The sequence below is a fragment of the Rhinatrema bivittatum genome, chromosome 10, assembly GCF_901001135.1.
Source record: "Rhinatrema bivittatum chromosome 10, aRhiBiv1.1, whole genome shotgun sequence".
In the NCBI taxonomy this organism is placed as follows: Eukaryota; Metazoa; Chordata; class Amphibia; order Gymnophiona; family Rhinatrematidae; genus Rhinatrema; species Rhinatrema bivittatum.
The window spans coordinates 37451179-37465493 of NC_042624.1; the positions used below are offsets into that span (position 1 = coordinate 37451179).

The 14315-nt window shown below is 42.5% G+C and overlaps 1 protein-coding gene across 1 annotated transcript in view; it reads right to left on the minus strand.

Moving 5' to 3' along the window:
• Positions 1 to 14315, minus strand: part of DPYD (dihydropyrimidine dehydrogenase) — a 2453390-nt gene that overhangs the window by 424398 nt on the left and 2014677 nt on the right. Inside the window, exons 17-18 of the mRNA XM_029618068.1 lie at positions 13396 to 13516; positions 12417 to 12536 (exon numbers count right to left, since the gene is read on the minus strand). Of these exons, the coding sequence (XP_029473928.1) occupies positions 12417 to 12536; positions 13396 to 13516 (241 nt within the window). The remainder of the gene's footprint in view (positions 1 to 12416; positions 12537 to 13395; positions 13517 to 14315) is intronic.

Below are 14315 nucleotides of genomic sequence, written 5' to 3' on the forward strand. Positions count from 1 at the left end.
CTTACTTCATCTCCATCAAGGAGGGCGCTCTCTCACGGACTATAATATCGATTTCCGTACCTTAGCTAACGAACTCCATTGGGAGGAGAACGTTCTTCGGACTATTTATCTAGAAGGATTATCTGCAAAAATCAAGGATGAGCTGGCTGCTCGGGAACTCCCATCCTCCCTAAATGGCACCATTGAATTGGCAACTAGAATCGACCGCCGGCTGTAGGAAAGGGCCCGAGAGGGTGGAAACTGGAGCAGATGGTCCGCAATATCCCAGGTTCCTCAGTCCACCATTACGACTCCTCGTGAAACCTCCAACAGTGAAGGGCCAAGGGAGGAACCTATGCAGCTTGGAAGGGGTCCTTTGTCACTGGAGGAACGCTTGAGACGTCGCAGATCAGGTCTTTGCTTGTACTGTGGTGGTTCCGGACATCGTCTAGCAAATTGCCCTATTCGTCCGGGAAACTTCAAAGCCTAGGAACTTTGGGGGGTGTTTCCCTAGGCCTTGCATCTCCAAAACCCCCACTCACCCTACCTGTGACCCTTCGTACTAACGGACTGGAATTTACCACCCTGGTGTTGGTGGATTCAGGAGCCGGAGGAGATTTCATCTTACAAGAACTTGTGGATAAACTCCAAATCCCAGTCCGACTCTGTCAGAAATCCTTAGTCATTTCCTCCATCCACGGGGAACTTTTACCTGGAAGAATTATGCATCATACGGAAACTCTGGACTGTTACATTGCACCGGACCACACAGAACAAATCACTTTTTATGTCCGAGAGAGAGCCATTCATCCTGTGGTATTGAGTATACCTTGGTTGTAACGCCATAACCCCCAATTCGATTGGGCTTCCCTACGTCTGACACAATGGGGTCCTGAATGCCCTAGGACTTGTTTGAAGAGCACTGCTTCTACTTCCAACTACATCTGCACCTCGGTCCTGAGGGAATTACCCAGTCCATACAAACAATTTGCAGATGTATTTTCCAAGAAAGCGGCTGATACCTTGCCACCACATCATGCTTTCGACTGCACTATCAAGTTGGTTCCTGGTTCCACACCCCCGCGTGGACGAGTTTACCCTTTGTCTGCTGCTGAAACCCGAGCCATGTCAGAGTATATTCAGGACAATTTACAAAAAGTATTTATCCGGCGATCCACCTCGCCCGTGGGGGCTGGATTTTTTTTTGTGGAGAAAAAAGACGGGACTTTACGCCCTTGCATCAACTATCATGGACTCAATGCTATTACAATCAAGGACCGATATCCTCTGCCTCTTATTGTGGAATTATTTGATCATCTGCAAGGAGCCCAAATTTTTTCCAAGCTGGACCTCTGTGGAGCTTAGAATTTGGTACGTATTCAAGAAGGGGATGAGTGGAAGACCGCTTTCAACACCAGAGATGGACACTACGAGTACCTGGTAATGCCGTTTGGTTTAACTAATGCTCCTGCGGTCTTCCAAAATTTCGTTAACGAAATCTTTAGAGACCTGTTGTATATCTGTGTTGTGGTATATCTTGATGATATTTTGATTTTCTCAAAGGATCTACAAACTCATCGCCAACACGTTCTACAAGTATTACAACGACTCAGGAACCATCGGTTGTATGCCAAACTAGAGAAATGTGTTTTTGAGACAGAGTCTTTACCCTTCCTGGGTTACATTATTTCTAAACAGGGTTTCCAAATGGATCCGACTAAAATAAAAAGCATACAAGAGTGGTCTCGACCGAAGGGCCTAAAGGCATTACAGAGATTTCTCAGATTTGCCAATTACTACCGACATTTCATTAAGGACTTTTCCAAGTTATCAGCACCACTCACCGCACTCACACAAAAAGGAGCTAATATCACCAATTGGTCCACAGCCGCGGAGGAAGCATTTCAAGCTCTCAAGGACTCCTTCTTAAAACAGCCCTGTCTCCGCCATCCTGACCCGAGACGCCCATTTACTGTTGAAGTCGATGCATCCACCGAGGGGGTAGGAGCAGTGTTAAGTCAGAATGATGTGAAAGGTATGTCTCATCCTTGCTCCTACTTTTCGAGAAAGTTTTCTTCTGCTGAACACAACTATGCTATTGGCGACAAAGAATTATTAGCCATTAAACTCGCCTTGGAAGAATGGCGACAATGGTTGGAGGGGGCCCAGCACAAAATCACTATCTTTACAGATCACAAGAACCTGATTTATCTACAGCAAGCTCAACGTCTAAATCCGTGTCAAGCCCGTTGGGCATTATTCTTTTCACGTTTTGACTTTGAACTCAGGTATCGACCAGCAAACAAAAATATTAAGGCTGATGCATTATCTCGTTCGTTTGTCTGTGAAGATGGAGAAGAACCCTTGCAGAACATCATCGATCCAGCCCGTATCATCCTATCTGCTACCTTTTTGGTTCCGATCAGGAAAACCGTGGTTCCCAGCAGACTCCGTAACAGGGTGCTGAAATGGGGACACTATTCCCAGTTCGCTGGACATCCAGGACGTAAGCGAACCCAGGACCTCCTTCAACAATTCTACTGGTGGCCGGGGATGTGCAAAGACATTTGTGCTTATGTAGATTCTTGCCCTGTTTGTGCCCAACATAAGAACCCTGTGGGGAGACCGTGGGGAAAGCTACAACCACTGCCGGCACCGACCAAACCATGGACTCACATCTCCACCGACTTTGTGGTTGATTTACCTGCTTCTGAAGGACACACTGTTATCTGGGTGGTGGTTGATCGTTTCTCTAAAATGGCTCATTTTACACCCCTGCCCACCCTCCCCTCTGCTCCCCATTTGGCTCAATTATTTATGTCGCATATATTCCGGCTTCATGGTTTACCTCTTCACATCAATCACATCCGACTGAGGTTCGCAATTCACAGCCCGATACTGGCGGAATCTCTGTGCCAAATTTCACATTGCCTTAGACTTCACTACCGCCTTCCACCCTCAAGCCAATGGACAGGTAGAACGAACCAATCGTGCTCTTAAACAGTTCTTACATTCCTATGTAAATGAACGACAGGATAATTGGGTGGCTTTGTTGCCCTGGACGGAATTTTCGCATAACTTCCACACTTGTACCTCGACTGGGTCCTCCCCTTTTCAAATTGTTTTTGGTTATCAACCTACACTGCCGGTGCCTCTACCCCTGCAGGTCCCCTGTCCGGCAGCTCAGCTCACAGCCACACAGTTCAAGCAACTATGGATACACACTCGACAAATGCTACGAAAAGCAGCACATACTGCTAAGAGATTTGCGGATAGACATCGGAGATCGGCAGCACAATTTCATCCAGGAGACAAGGTATGGCTTAGCACCAGAAATATCCGTTTGAGGGTCCCCTCTATGAGATTGGCTCCCCGGTATATTGGCCCTTTTCCGGTGACTAAACAGATAGGTCACGTAACTTATCAACTACGTTTACCCACTTCCCTTCGTATCCATAATGTTTTTCACGTATCTTTGTTGAAACCGCTGCTCCTCAAATGGCCATCTCGGAAGGTTCCTGTGTCACCACAATTACAGTTGGAGGAAGACACGACGTTTCAAGTCCGGGAGGTACTCGATGTCCGGAGACAAGGTCGTAGATGGGAGTACCTCCTAGCGTGGGAGGGATTTGGACCAGAGGAGAATTCCTGGGAACCCGCTACTAACATCCTGGACAAGGATCTTCTCAAAAATTTTCATATCAGTCACCCAGGGAAACCCAAGCCTTCTAAGGGGAGGCCTAAAGGAGGGGGTACTGTTATGACTACCGGCTGCGGCAAACCGTGACCGGGGCCGGTCACTCACCTGAACACCGGGGCCAAACACCGATGCTGAGGCCAGCATTGGCGGTTTCCTCTCTAGCAGCTGCTGCTGCTTCAACATGGCTGCGGCGTCTTCCCCGCGCGGCCAAGCTCCGCCCACTGAGGTTCCCTAGGGCCGCGCGGGCAGCCCTTACCTGGATTTATGGAACCCTTACCGGATGTTGGACGGTTCCTTCCTGCATGCCCTCATCTTCTGGGACCTATTTAAGGCAAGGTCTGAGCCTCCAGACCTTGCCTTGGCTTCTTGGCTCCTGAGTTGTTCCTGATCTTGGTTCCTACTTGCTTCCTCCATGCTTGATTCCTGGACTGGCTGCTGTATCTTCCGGATCTTGACCCCTGGATTGGCTGCGGTACTCTCTGGCTCTTTGGACTGACTGCGGAACTCTCTGGCTCTCGACCCCTGGACTGGCTACGGAACTCCCTGACTCTCGAACCCTGGACTGGCTGCAGAACTCTCCGGCTCTCGACCCCTGGACTGGCTGCGGAACTCTCTGGCTCTCGGTCCCTGGACTGGCTGCGGAACTCTCTGGTTCTTGATTCCTGGACCGTCTTCAGTACTCTCTTGCCCTTGGTTCCTGGCTGGGCTACTGAGGAATCCTTGGTTCTGGCTCTTCGACCTGCTGAAGGCATCAGCAACTGCCTTCTCGACCCGCTGGAGGCGCCAGCTATCTGGAGAACACGACCTGCAGGAGGCGCCTGCATCCAGATCTTCCTCAACCATACCAACAATTCTGAGAACAGGCCTCGCCTACCGACGGTGGCCTAACGGACATCGCCGGACCAAGGATCCACGCCTCTGATCCTAACACCACCCCCTAAACCTCACCCCAGATTACTAGTGCCCCACTCTTATAGTGGTATAAATAGTTAACTTCTTGTGAGCCTCTACAGAAGTGCTCTCTCTCTCTCTCTCTTTTGCCAGTAGCCCAGAATGCGAAAATACCTATGCGATATAGTATCAGGAAAATTAGTCTAACTATGCCCCTTTTTTCATTGCGGGTGCTATTTTTGCGATATTTATAGCAAAATAATGAATCAAGGTCTTAGCTCTGCATCAGAATGTCCTTGCATAACCCTAAACTTAACCAGTCAACTTTCTTCTGTCTAAACAGTTAGTCAGATAAATTGGAGCCATACAGAGTGGTGGACATACCATCTGAGTATTGAAATTTGAGTTCTGTCTATGTGACCAATTTATTAGGAGGTTCAGATTGAAAGAACCAGTGAGTAGGTAAATTATAGCTGGATAATTTTCTCTGGCTAACTTTCTCTAGTAGATATTTAGCAGTTCTTACCCAGATAGGATTTCTACTGAATATCTGGCTATAGCTATCCAGATAAAGGTATCTGAATAATTTTAGGCCACCTATTTATGCAGACTGTCTTCTCTACACAAATTTAGCAACATGGGGTAGATTTTAAAATAAGCGCACGTGGCCTACATGGGCGCGCACTACCCAGTGCACACACATGTATGCCCGATTTTATAAAATGGGCACCCTGGTGTGCGCATGTTATAAAATCCAGGGTCGGCACATGCAAGGGGGTGCACAGTTGTGCACTTGCGTGCACTGAGCCGTGCTGCCTTCCTCCGTTCCCTCCCCCTAACCTAACCTTCCCACCCCTTCCCCTAACTTTCCCCCCCCAGCCCTACTCTAACTCCCCCTGACTCTTGTCTTATCTTTTGCGCCTGCCTCTGGGCAGACACAATTTACGCACGCCGGCTAGGGATGTGAATCGTTTTAGGACGATTAAAATTATCGTCCGATAATTTTAATATCGTCTTAAACCGTTATGGAACACAATACAATACAGATTCTAATGATTTATCGTTATAAATCGTTAGAATCGTGAGCCGGCACACTAAAACCCCCTAAAACCCACCCCCGACCCTTTAAATTAAATCCCCCACCCTCCCGAACCCCCCCCCCCAATAACTTAAATAACCTGCGGGTCCAGCGGCGGTCCGGAATGGCAGCGGTCCGGAACGGGCTCCTGCTCCTCAATCTTGTCGTCTTCAGCCGGCGCCATTTTCCAAAATGGCGCCGAAAAATGGCGGCGGCCATAGACGAAAAAGATTGGACGGCAGGAGGTCCTTCCGGACCCCCGCTGGACTTTTGGCAAGTCTCGTGGGGGTCAGGAGGCCCCCCACAAGCTGGCCAAAAGTTCCTGGAGGTCCAGCGGGGGTCAGGGAGCGATTTCCCGCCGCGAATCGTTTTCGTACGGAAAATGGCGCCGGCAGGAGATCGACTGCAGGAGGTCGTTCAGCGAGGGTTCCGGCGCCTCGCTGAACGACCTCCTGCAGCCGATCTCCTGCCGGCGCCATTTTCCGTACGAAAACGATTCGCGGCGGGAAATCGCTCCCTGACCCCCGCTGGACCTCCAGGAACTTTTGGCCAGCTTGTGGGGGGCCTCCTGACCCCCACGAGACTTGCCAAAAGTCCAGCGGGGGTCCGGAAGGACCTCCTGCCGTCCAATCTTTTTCATCTATGGCCGCCGCCATTTTTCGGCGCCATTTTGGAAAATGGCGCCGGCTGAAGACGACAAGATTCAGGAGCAGGAGCCCGTTCCGGACCGCTGCCGTTCCGGACCGCCGCTGGACCCGCAGGTTATTTAAGTTATTTGGGGTGGGGGATTTAATTTAAAGGGTCGGGGGTGTGTTTTAGGGGGTTTTAATGTGCCGGTTTTTCGATTTTTCGATTTTTTTTGATTTTTAACGATTTTTAACGATTTTTCACGATATTTTACCCCCCCCAAACGGCAACAATACGATTCCCTCCCCCTCCCAGCCGAAATCGATCGTTAAGACGATCGAGGACACGATTCACATCCCTAACGCCGGCAGCCTCCTGGCACATGATCCTCCAACAGAGCAGCAATGGCCGCTCTGTTGGAGGCCTCTGTTCTCGCCCCTGCCCTGCCCCTTTTGTAAAGCCCCGGGACTTACACACATTCCGGGGCTTTACGCACATCACTGGGCCTTTTGAAAAATCCTCCAGATTTACCCACATAACCTTTTTAAAATCTGGCTAAACATTTTAAGTCACCTTTGCTTCACCTTCAGTCCTGCCCTCTTTTTGTCCAGGTAAATTTGTCCACACAAATAATTTGTGCAGATAAATGTACTTGGTCAAAGGGGATATATTTTTAAAGTGCCAGATTTATGCGGATAAAATCCAATTTTACCTATAGAAATATTCTGAATATGAACCTCTAAGGCATTCCCCCACTTCTGGGGGTAATTATGTAGCAGTTTAGTCATTTTGTTGATTTATTTTAAGCTTAATCCTACTATGCATTTCTTTGAATATATTGCTACATCTTATTTTTCTAAGATTTTACCTATTATTTTAAGCTTAATCCTATTGTTAATTTTTTTCAAGATGAGTCCTGCTGTCCATCCTTCTCCTTTAGGCTAGAAGTTTTAGGCCATTATATCTATTAGTCTCTGTCTCTATGCTGCTATTCTAATCGGTTGTGCTGTACCTTGTATGAATCTATTATTCAAGAAGACGTGCAATATATCCAAACAAATAAATCAATCTGTGTGTAAGTTACACCACTTTTCAAAATAGGCTCACATGTTTGCTTTAAAAATTATCCCACCCAAACCACCCCCACACAATTACAACTGCTAATTTGTGCACAGCAAATTTATGTTCATGCATTTGAAAATGCACACATATACATGCAAGTCCCAACCCTTCCCCACCTCTGCCTCCCAGAAGTGCTTTTGCTCAGTTGGGGTAAACTTTCATGCAAACAGGATATATGTGCATGTTTACCAATGAATCGGGTGGGCAATTTTATAACAAGTCTTTTTTGGAGGGAAGATACTGTTTGCCCACAGAAACACCATTGAAAATTATTTTCCCTATTTCTAAGGCCCTGGTCAATTAATGCAGATTTCCATTTCTTTTCTTCTTTTCTGGGTACCCAATGGAATTTATCAAAAAGTTGCAACTCAACTAGTTTTCTGTTTTCTGAGTCTTTATTAGTAAAGCCCTCAGTCTATGTTATTGGCATACATTTTAGCACTTAAATACTTTAGCTGTTCTCCCATTAACTAGTTGTTCAAATAGTGAAAAATATATTACAGTATATTACACAAACAAATCAATAATGGAAATATGTGCTTTTCCTATAAAATACTATGCTCAATGATTTTTAAAATCTCTAAAACATGAAAACTAATTTTCTGACTGGCGCTGACAGACCTGCACCATACAGGTTACCCTTTACAGGAAACTTGGGGGTAACCTGCATAGAGTTGAAGTTACTACCTTAACAGAATGCATGGGGTAACCAGCATGGAGCAGCAGTTACTACCATTAACAGAAAGCCTGAGGGTAACTTGCATAGAGTGGATGTTACTACCTTAACATAATACATGAGGTAACCTGCATGGAGAGGCAGCTAGAATTTGTTGCCAGAGGATGTGGTTAGTGCAGTTAGTGTAGCTGGGTTCAAAAAAGGTTTGAGTAAGTTCTTGGAGGAGAAGTCCATTAACTGCTATTAATCAAGTTTACTTATTAATTGCATCAGTAGCATGGGATCTTCTTAGTGTTTGGGTACTTGCCAGGTTCTTGTAGCCTGGTTTGGCCTCTGTTGGAAACAGGATGCTGGGCTTGATGGACCCTTGGTCTGACCCAGCATGGCAATTTCTTATGTTCTTACTACCATTAACAGAAAGCTTGAAGGTAACTTTCTTAGAGAGGAAGTTACTACTTAAAACAAACAAAAAAAAACCTTGCTGGGCAGATTAGCTTGACCATGCCATGATTTACTGTGTTACTTTAAAAACATGCTTAGAAATTAATATTCTCCAAGGTTTTTTTCAGTTCTACAATTAAAGTCTGAAGATTATATCTGATTGGATATTATTACACCTGCCATGTATCATCAAGGACTACATCCTGTGCATCTTTCCTAATTGTTAAGTATGTTCTGGCATTAATTAATGAAGATCTGTTTTATTTCTAATTTAATGGAAATGGTTAAAAAAGAGTTTTGACTTTTTGGTATGAAAGCAGTCCTGGACACTCTCTGTGATGACTGGGGGTTTCAGGCCAACTAACAGATAAAGATGGCACCAAATCTTATTCCAGTCATGCCCTCCTATCCTAATTTCCCCTATTCACTGTTTTGTCTCCTTTCACCTCTTCCTCAGGGGAACTGAATGATTGATAGCTTAATCCAATGACTGTATTACAGCTGCCTCAGCTTGGACTCTTTCCCTTATCATTAGCAGTTAGCCTATGGTTAAATTCACAGCTCACTGCTTGGCACAGCCCCTGAGATTTAAGGGTCTGGCCTTTAGAAAATATTTAACATAAAACTCAAATCTTGACAGTACTGAGAACTCCGTTCTCTGCAAGAGCTCTTTAATTAATATAACACACTGTACCATTGTTCTACAGTACATAAGACAGTAACATAGTGAATTGCTACCGAAGGTTTCTAAAACATTCAGCTCTAAATTAGCAGTTCACAAGATGGTAGACTGACTGAATGTATGTATTTAAAACATAGCAGAGCTATAGTATTTTCACATGAATTACTAAATATCTGAGACTGGATGTTAAATATTAAAATGTTTGCTGCTTTAGCTTAATTTTTGTTAAAAAAAAATATTACTGTTTGAATTATTTCCAAGTTTACTGTAATTTTTTTAAGCCTTCTACTATTTCTGCTAATCAAAAATCTTGGCAACAAAATACTATTAAGTAGCACATATTTACCTGGGAATCTCAAAACAGAGGAAGCTAAACAGAAATGTTTGACTCATTGTTTGATTACTATTAGCAACAGTTTTGGGTTTTTTTTTGTTTTTGTTTTTTTTAATAGTGTGCCCTACCTAGGATGCCTTACAAAACAAACATACTGTAGAATTGCATATAAATTTAAATGGTACAAATGAAAAAAAAATTAGTTATTTTATCTTTAGCATAATGCTTATCTTTAAAAAGCTCTAGAATGGATACAGACCTTGATCTAAGCTTTAAACCTTTGCCCCAGTTGCAGTCAGTTGATGAGCTGCAAGCTTCTATAAATATGGCAGCTGAGTCCCAGATGAAAAATTATGCATCTCATAAACTGCTATTCTGCTGAAATGTCAAGCTATGGCAGGGCTGTACCTCAAGCTCAGCACTTGGCATTTTCGCTCTGTCTGCTTTGTTGCCATGAAGCAAACATGAACAGTGAGGATTTGTGTAGGGCAGGTAGACGGCAAGCTTGCTGTCAAAAATCTATTATTAGGGCTCTGATCTCTTCTACAAAGACCAGTGACGGCAGTACACCACAAGAAATTGGACAGTGACAATGACAATATAATAAAAAAAAGATCATTCTTTCAGCATGTGTACATAATATATGTAAATGAGGGCTTTCAATAGTTGAGGCACTCCTAGCCATAAACATCTGTCAATTCAAACAGGAAAGTAGAGGAACCTTTTTTTTTTTTTAATTTACATTTTACTTTGCTTTCCAGCATAAAATGACAGGAGTACCTTAGCTCAAAGCTATCATTTGTTATATAAACTAGCACACGATAAAACTTTTAATAATGGAAAAAGATATAAAAATACCATTACCCAAAGCAACACACATTCGGTAATCAAGAGAACTAAATATCTCTTCCCAATTTTTACCAGTTTTCTATCTTTGGTACAATGCAAATGCATATTATATTCTTTATTTAAATTCATGTCTGTGTTTGTTTCTAAGAATTCCACCTCTAGAGTCTGAGGTGATGATATAATATTTTAGATGTAGTAAAAATAATTATTCTGTAACTTACAACTTTAATAATCTGCAAAGTATTTTAATTGATGTGATTGAAAAAATGATCCTTCAGTCAACAATGTAAGTAATATTATTGCATCTTGTTGTCGTTAACCACCAGTATATTGCTAGCCAAATGTCACCAATAAGTATTGCCTCAAATATCAAGGTCACTGGTAGTGTATATAATTAAGCATTGTCAGGGGTATTGTAGCTGTAGGTTATAGTTTCCCCAATTCTGTTCATGCAATTTTCAGCTAGGATCCAAGGGTAGGAATTATATAGACTACTATATCATATTTATACAGCCTTTATGTTTTCAAATTGCAATATACAGTACAAGACCCATATTATTGTAACTAGGTACTGTTATACTGTTGTAGTTTTATTAGACTGATGGGGTATGGGGGAAATTTAGAAACTGCAGTCCAAATGGAAAATTGTGAATGGTGTTTCATATATAAAATTCCACTGCAATAGTTCTTTTATTAATTTTTAATGCACAACACCCTCTGTGACCTTCTTTATTCTCAGGCTGTCAACATGGCAGTCGGGGGGGGGGGGGGGTGAGGATGGAAATAGGCTGCTAGGAAATCTAGAAGCAGTATATTCCAAAGACAGTGATGTACATCTGCTCTTGTTTTCTTGTAAACCCCTTCTAATCTATATATTTTATCAATTTCAGTATAGGACCCTACTAAGCATTGGTTTTTCGCTCTCATTTCTGTGCCTTTGGCAAAAATCCTTATTGCATAGGGCTTGACCCTTAATATATGTGAAGAGTAGCTCATGAAAAGAAAATGTGCCAATTTCTTTCAATTGGGTGAATCGAGTTCATAGGAAAAAAATAAAGACATGTTAATGTTCTTCTGGGGAAGTGTTCACAATGTCTTCACAATAAAAAGTGTAAAAAACAATTGACCGCTGCTATGTAAATGCAACTTTTTTCTCTCTGGATATCTTCCTGTTTACTTTTATGTCTTGAACAAATACAGCCTTCATCTGCCAATGCAATACAGTCACGTGGACTGCATAGTGTACAACACTAGTATAATCCTAGAGAGTGCGATTTGCATCAGTCTTTACCATGAAGGAGACAAACCCCCAATAACAGTGTGGTCAGGCACCCATAGTACTATTGCTACAAGACGGAGTTCACATTGCCATAGCAACAGAGTGCATAGTGTCAATAGATTAATACATTAGTGAATACAGCCAGTGAACTACGACTCAGTTCAAAGCTTTCAAATCAAATTCCAAATCAATGAGGTGAAGTTTAAGACAGGAAAATCTAAATATAATTGCATGTTCACATAATACAGCATATATTTACATGACCATTAAATAAATGTACCGTGCCCTGCCCAAATCCTGCTAAAACTACTTAAAGGAGGCATATTTCAGTATTGTATTACATACTGCACAAGGTAAAGAAGTATTTCAGCATTTAAAGCAGATATTGCAATTTCAGTGTGTTTATTTTCCCCTTTGCAGTGCCCTTTCATTACCCTCTGTCTAACAGGTGACATGACAATTGTGACAGAAAGAAAAGCTGTAGGAATACAGTGGGTCACACAATACAAGAAAATCTACCTCCCTGGTGACCTTATCCTAGTATTCTATTGCCATGTTCTACCATTAAGGAAAGGGCACCACAAGAGTTTTCACACACAATCTGTTCCATCTGTCATGAGCACTGGAAATACTGAGCAGCATTGAGCTTTGAGAATGAAGTATTACTGGAGACATAATATTCTAGCCTGCTACAAGGACCTCTTGATGTTTCCGCTGCCTCCAAGGAAACATTTTGTGACACAAAGGGCAACACCTACCAGACACACCACCATATGTAGTCCTCTGCCCTCTACCAACTGCAGGCCAGGGTGTGCCGTCTGCTTTCAGTCCCATAAGTCCAGAAACAGTATTGGTTGCTGTAACACCATCTGCACCACCTGTGATATGAAATGAATGCTCCTCTTTAATTAACTTATTAAAAAAAAGCAAGTTAGGGTTATCAGATCATAGGGGTAGTGAGGGGAGAGGTGGAAAACAGCACTTCACACTTATTTAATCATTTTTTCTATTGCAACTCTGTAAATGCTAAGGAGGGTCAGAGGTGCTAAATATAATGAATGCAAATTATACAATTTTAGAGTACATTTAGGTGGCTAAATCAAAATTCCTTTTTAGGCATATTGAGAACAAATTTCAAAGCCAATGAAAATGGGATCTTTAAAAATTGTCTTCTCTGAATGCAGGTAAAATTACATATATGGGTCTAGAATGCATACATTTTTACCTGCATTGTTTGTTTCCATGGGAAGGCAACAATATGCATAGTTTTGGAATTTTAAATCTGTGCAAGTTGTTTTGTTTTGAAAATGTATCCACTGAAAAAAAACAGGTGCAAACATCTGAAATTACTTTTCTAGGGACAATAAAGCAGAACTACCTGCATAGTTTTGCTTTGATTTTTGGTGCAAATACCAAAGGTATAAAGTACCAAGGGTTTAAGCGCCAATTTATCCAGTTTGATTATAGCCCCTATTAAATAAAACAGAATATAAACAAAATTGTGATATATTTGTCTTTGTTTGCTTGATTGAAGGACATTCTTTTAACCCTCAATTGTTATACCATATACAACATGAAATACATTCCATCTGCACACAGAATTTGCAATTGTGCTCAGATTATTGGTACTGCACTAATTAACAGTCTACCGTGTCCTATTTATTTATTTATTTTGTGTTATTGCCTTAAGTGCAAAACTTCAGAATGGCTCGGCACAATGCATGCCTCATATTTTACCTTCTTTGGCAGCCACTGCAATTTGAACAACATCTGTGACATTTGGGGTCAGCTTGGCAAAGAATGGAATTTTAACAGCTTGTCTAACCCAGCGGCAGATGTTCCGCACCAGCTCTGGATCCTGTTCAAATAGGTCAAATAAAAAAAAGAAGATAATTAAACTAATTTGATGAAAATACATACCAGTGTGGCAAAACTTTCAGTCAATCTGTTGCACGGTATGTTTCTATGATTATGCCATAGAATTGTACCTGACCTCATTAGTCTACTACGATTAACAAACTACGCTAAAAATGCAAATTTGTCAGTGCTCACACAGGACTTTAGGAAAAATGGTATGCCCTAGGATCTTTCAGCATAACTCTGGTTCATGCAACCCAATCGCAAAACAATCACAAAAGTTAATTTTAAAAATGCCATTTCCCAGTTGGCCTTAAGTAAATGTTATAAACCAAAATGAAATGCCTGTTGTGTCACTTGATTGGTTTATTGTGCCTGCAAAACCAACTGAAACCATAATGATTCTTGGAGTGCTTAAAACAAGTTCTGATGCCTGGCTACAATAGCAATAATCTCCCTTTGGTAAGTTTCTGTAGAAATTCATGGTTGCATGCTGTACCACACACCCTGAAGTCATGTGATCCATGCTCTTCAAGGCTAGATTTCTGTCAGGGATGGTAGTTAGTAGGGTGCATCTTAATTGGGTTAACTATTTTAGCTTCACTTCTCTTCCTCCTGGGGTTATGAATCCTGTGTATTAAGGATTCTTGTTTCTACATCTTTATATTAGTCTGGATTCCTTATCCATCATTTTTGGTAGAAATGGGCAGATCTCTATCAACTGCACTGCTTTAAATTGTTAAAAAAAAGACTGGATGTGAGAGGAGTGCCAGTCACAGTTGCCCACATTATTCCTATTC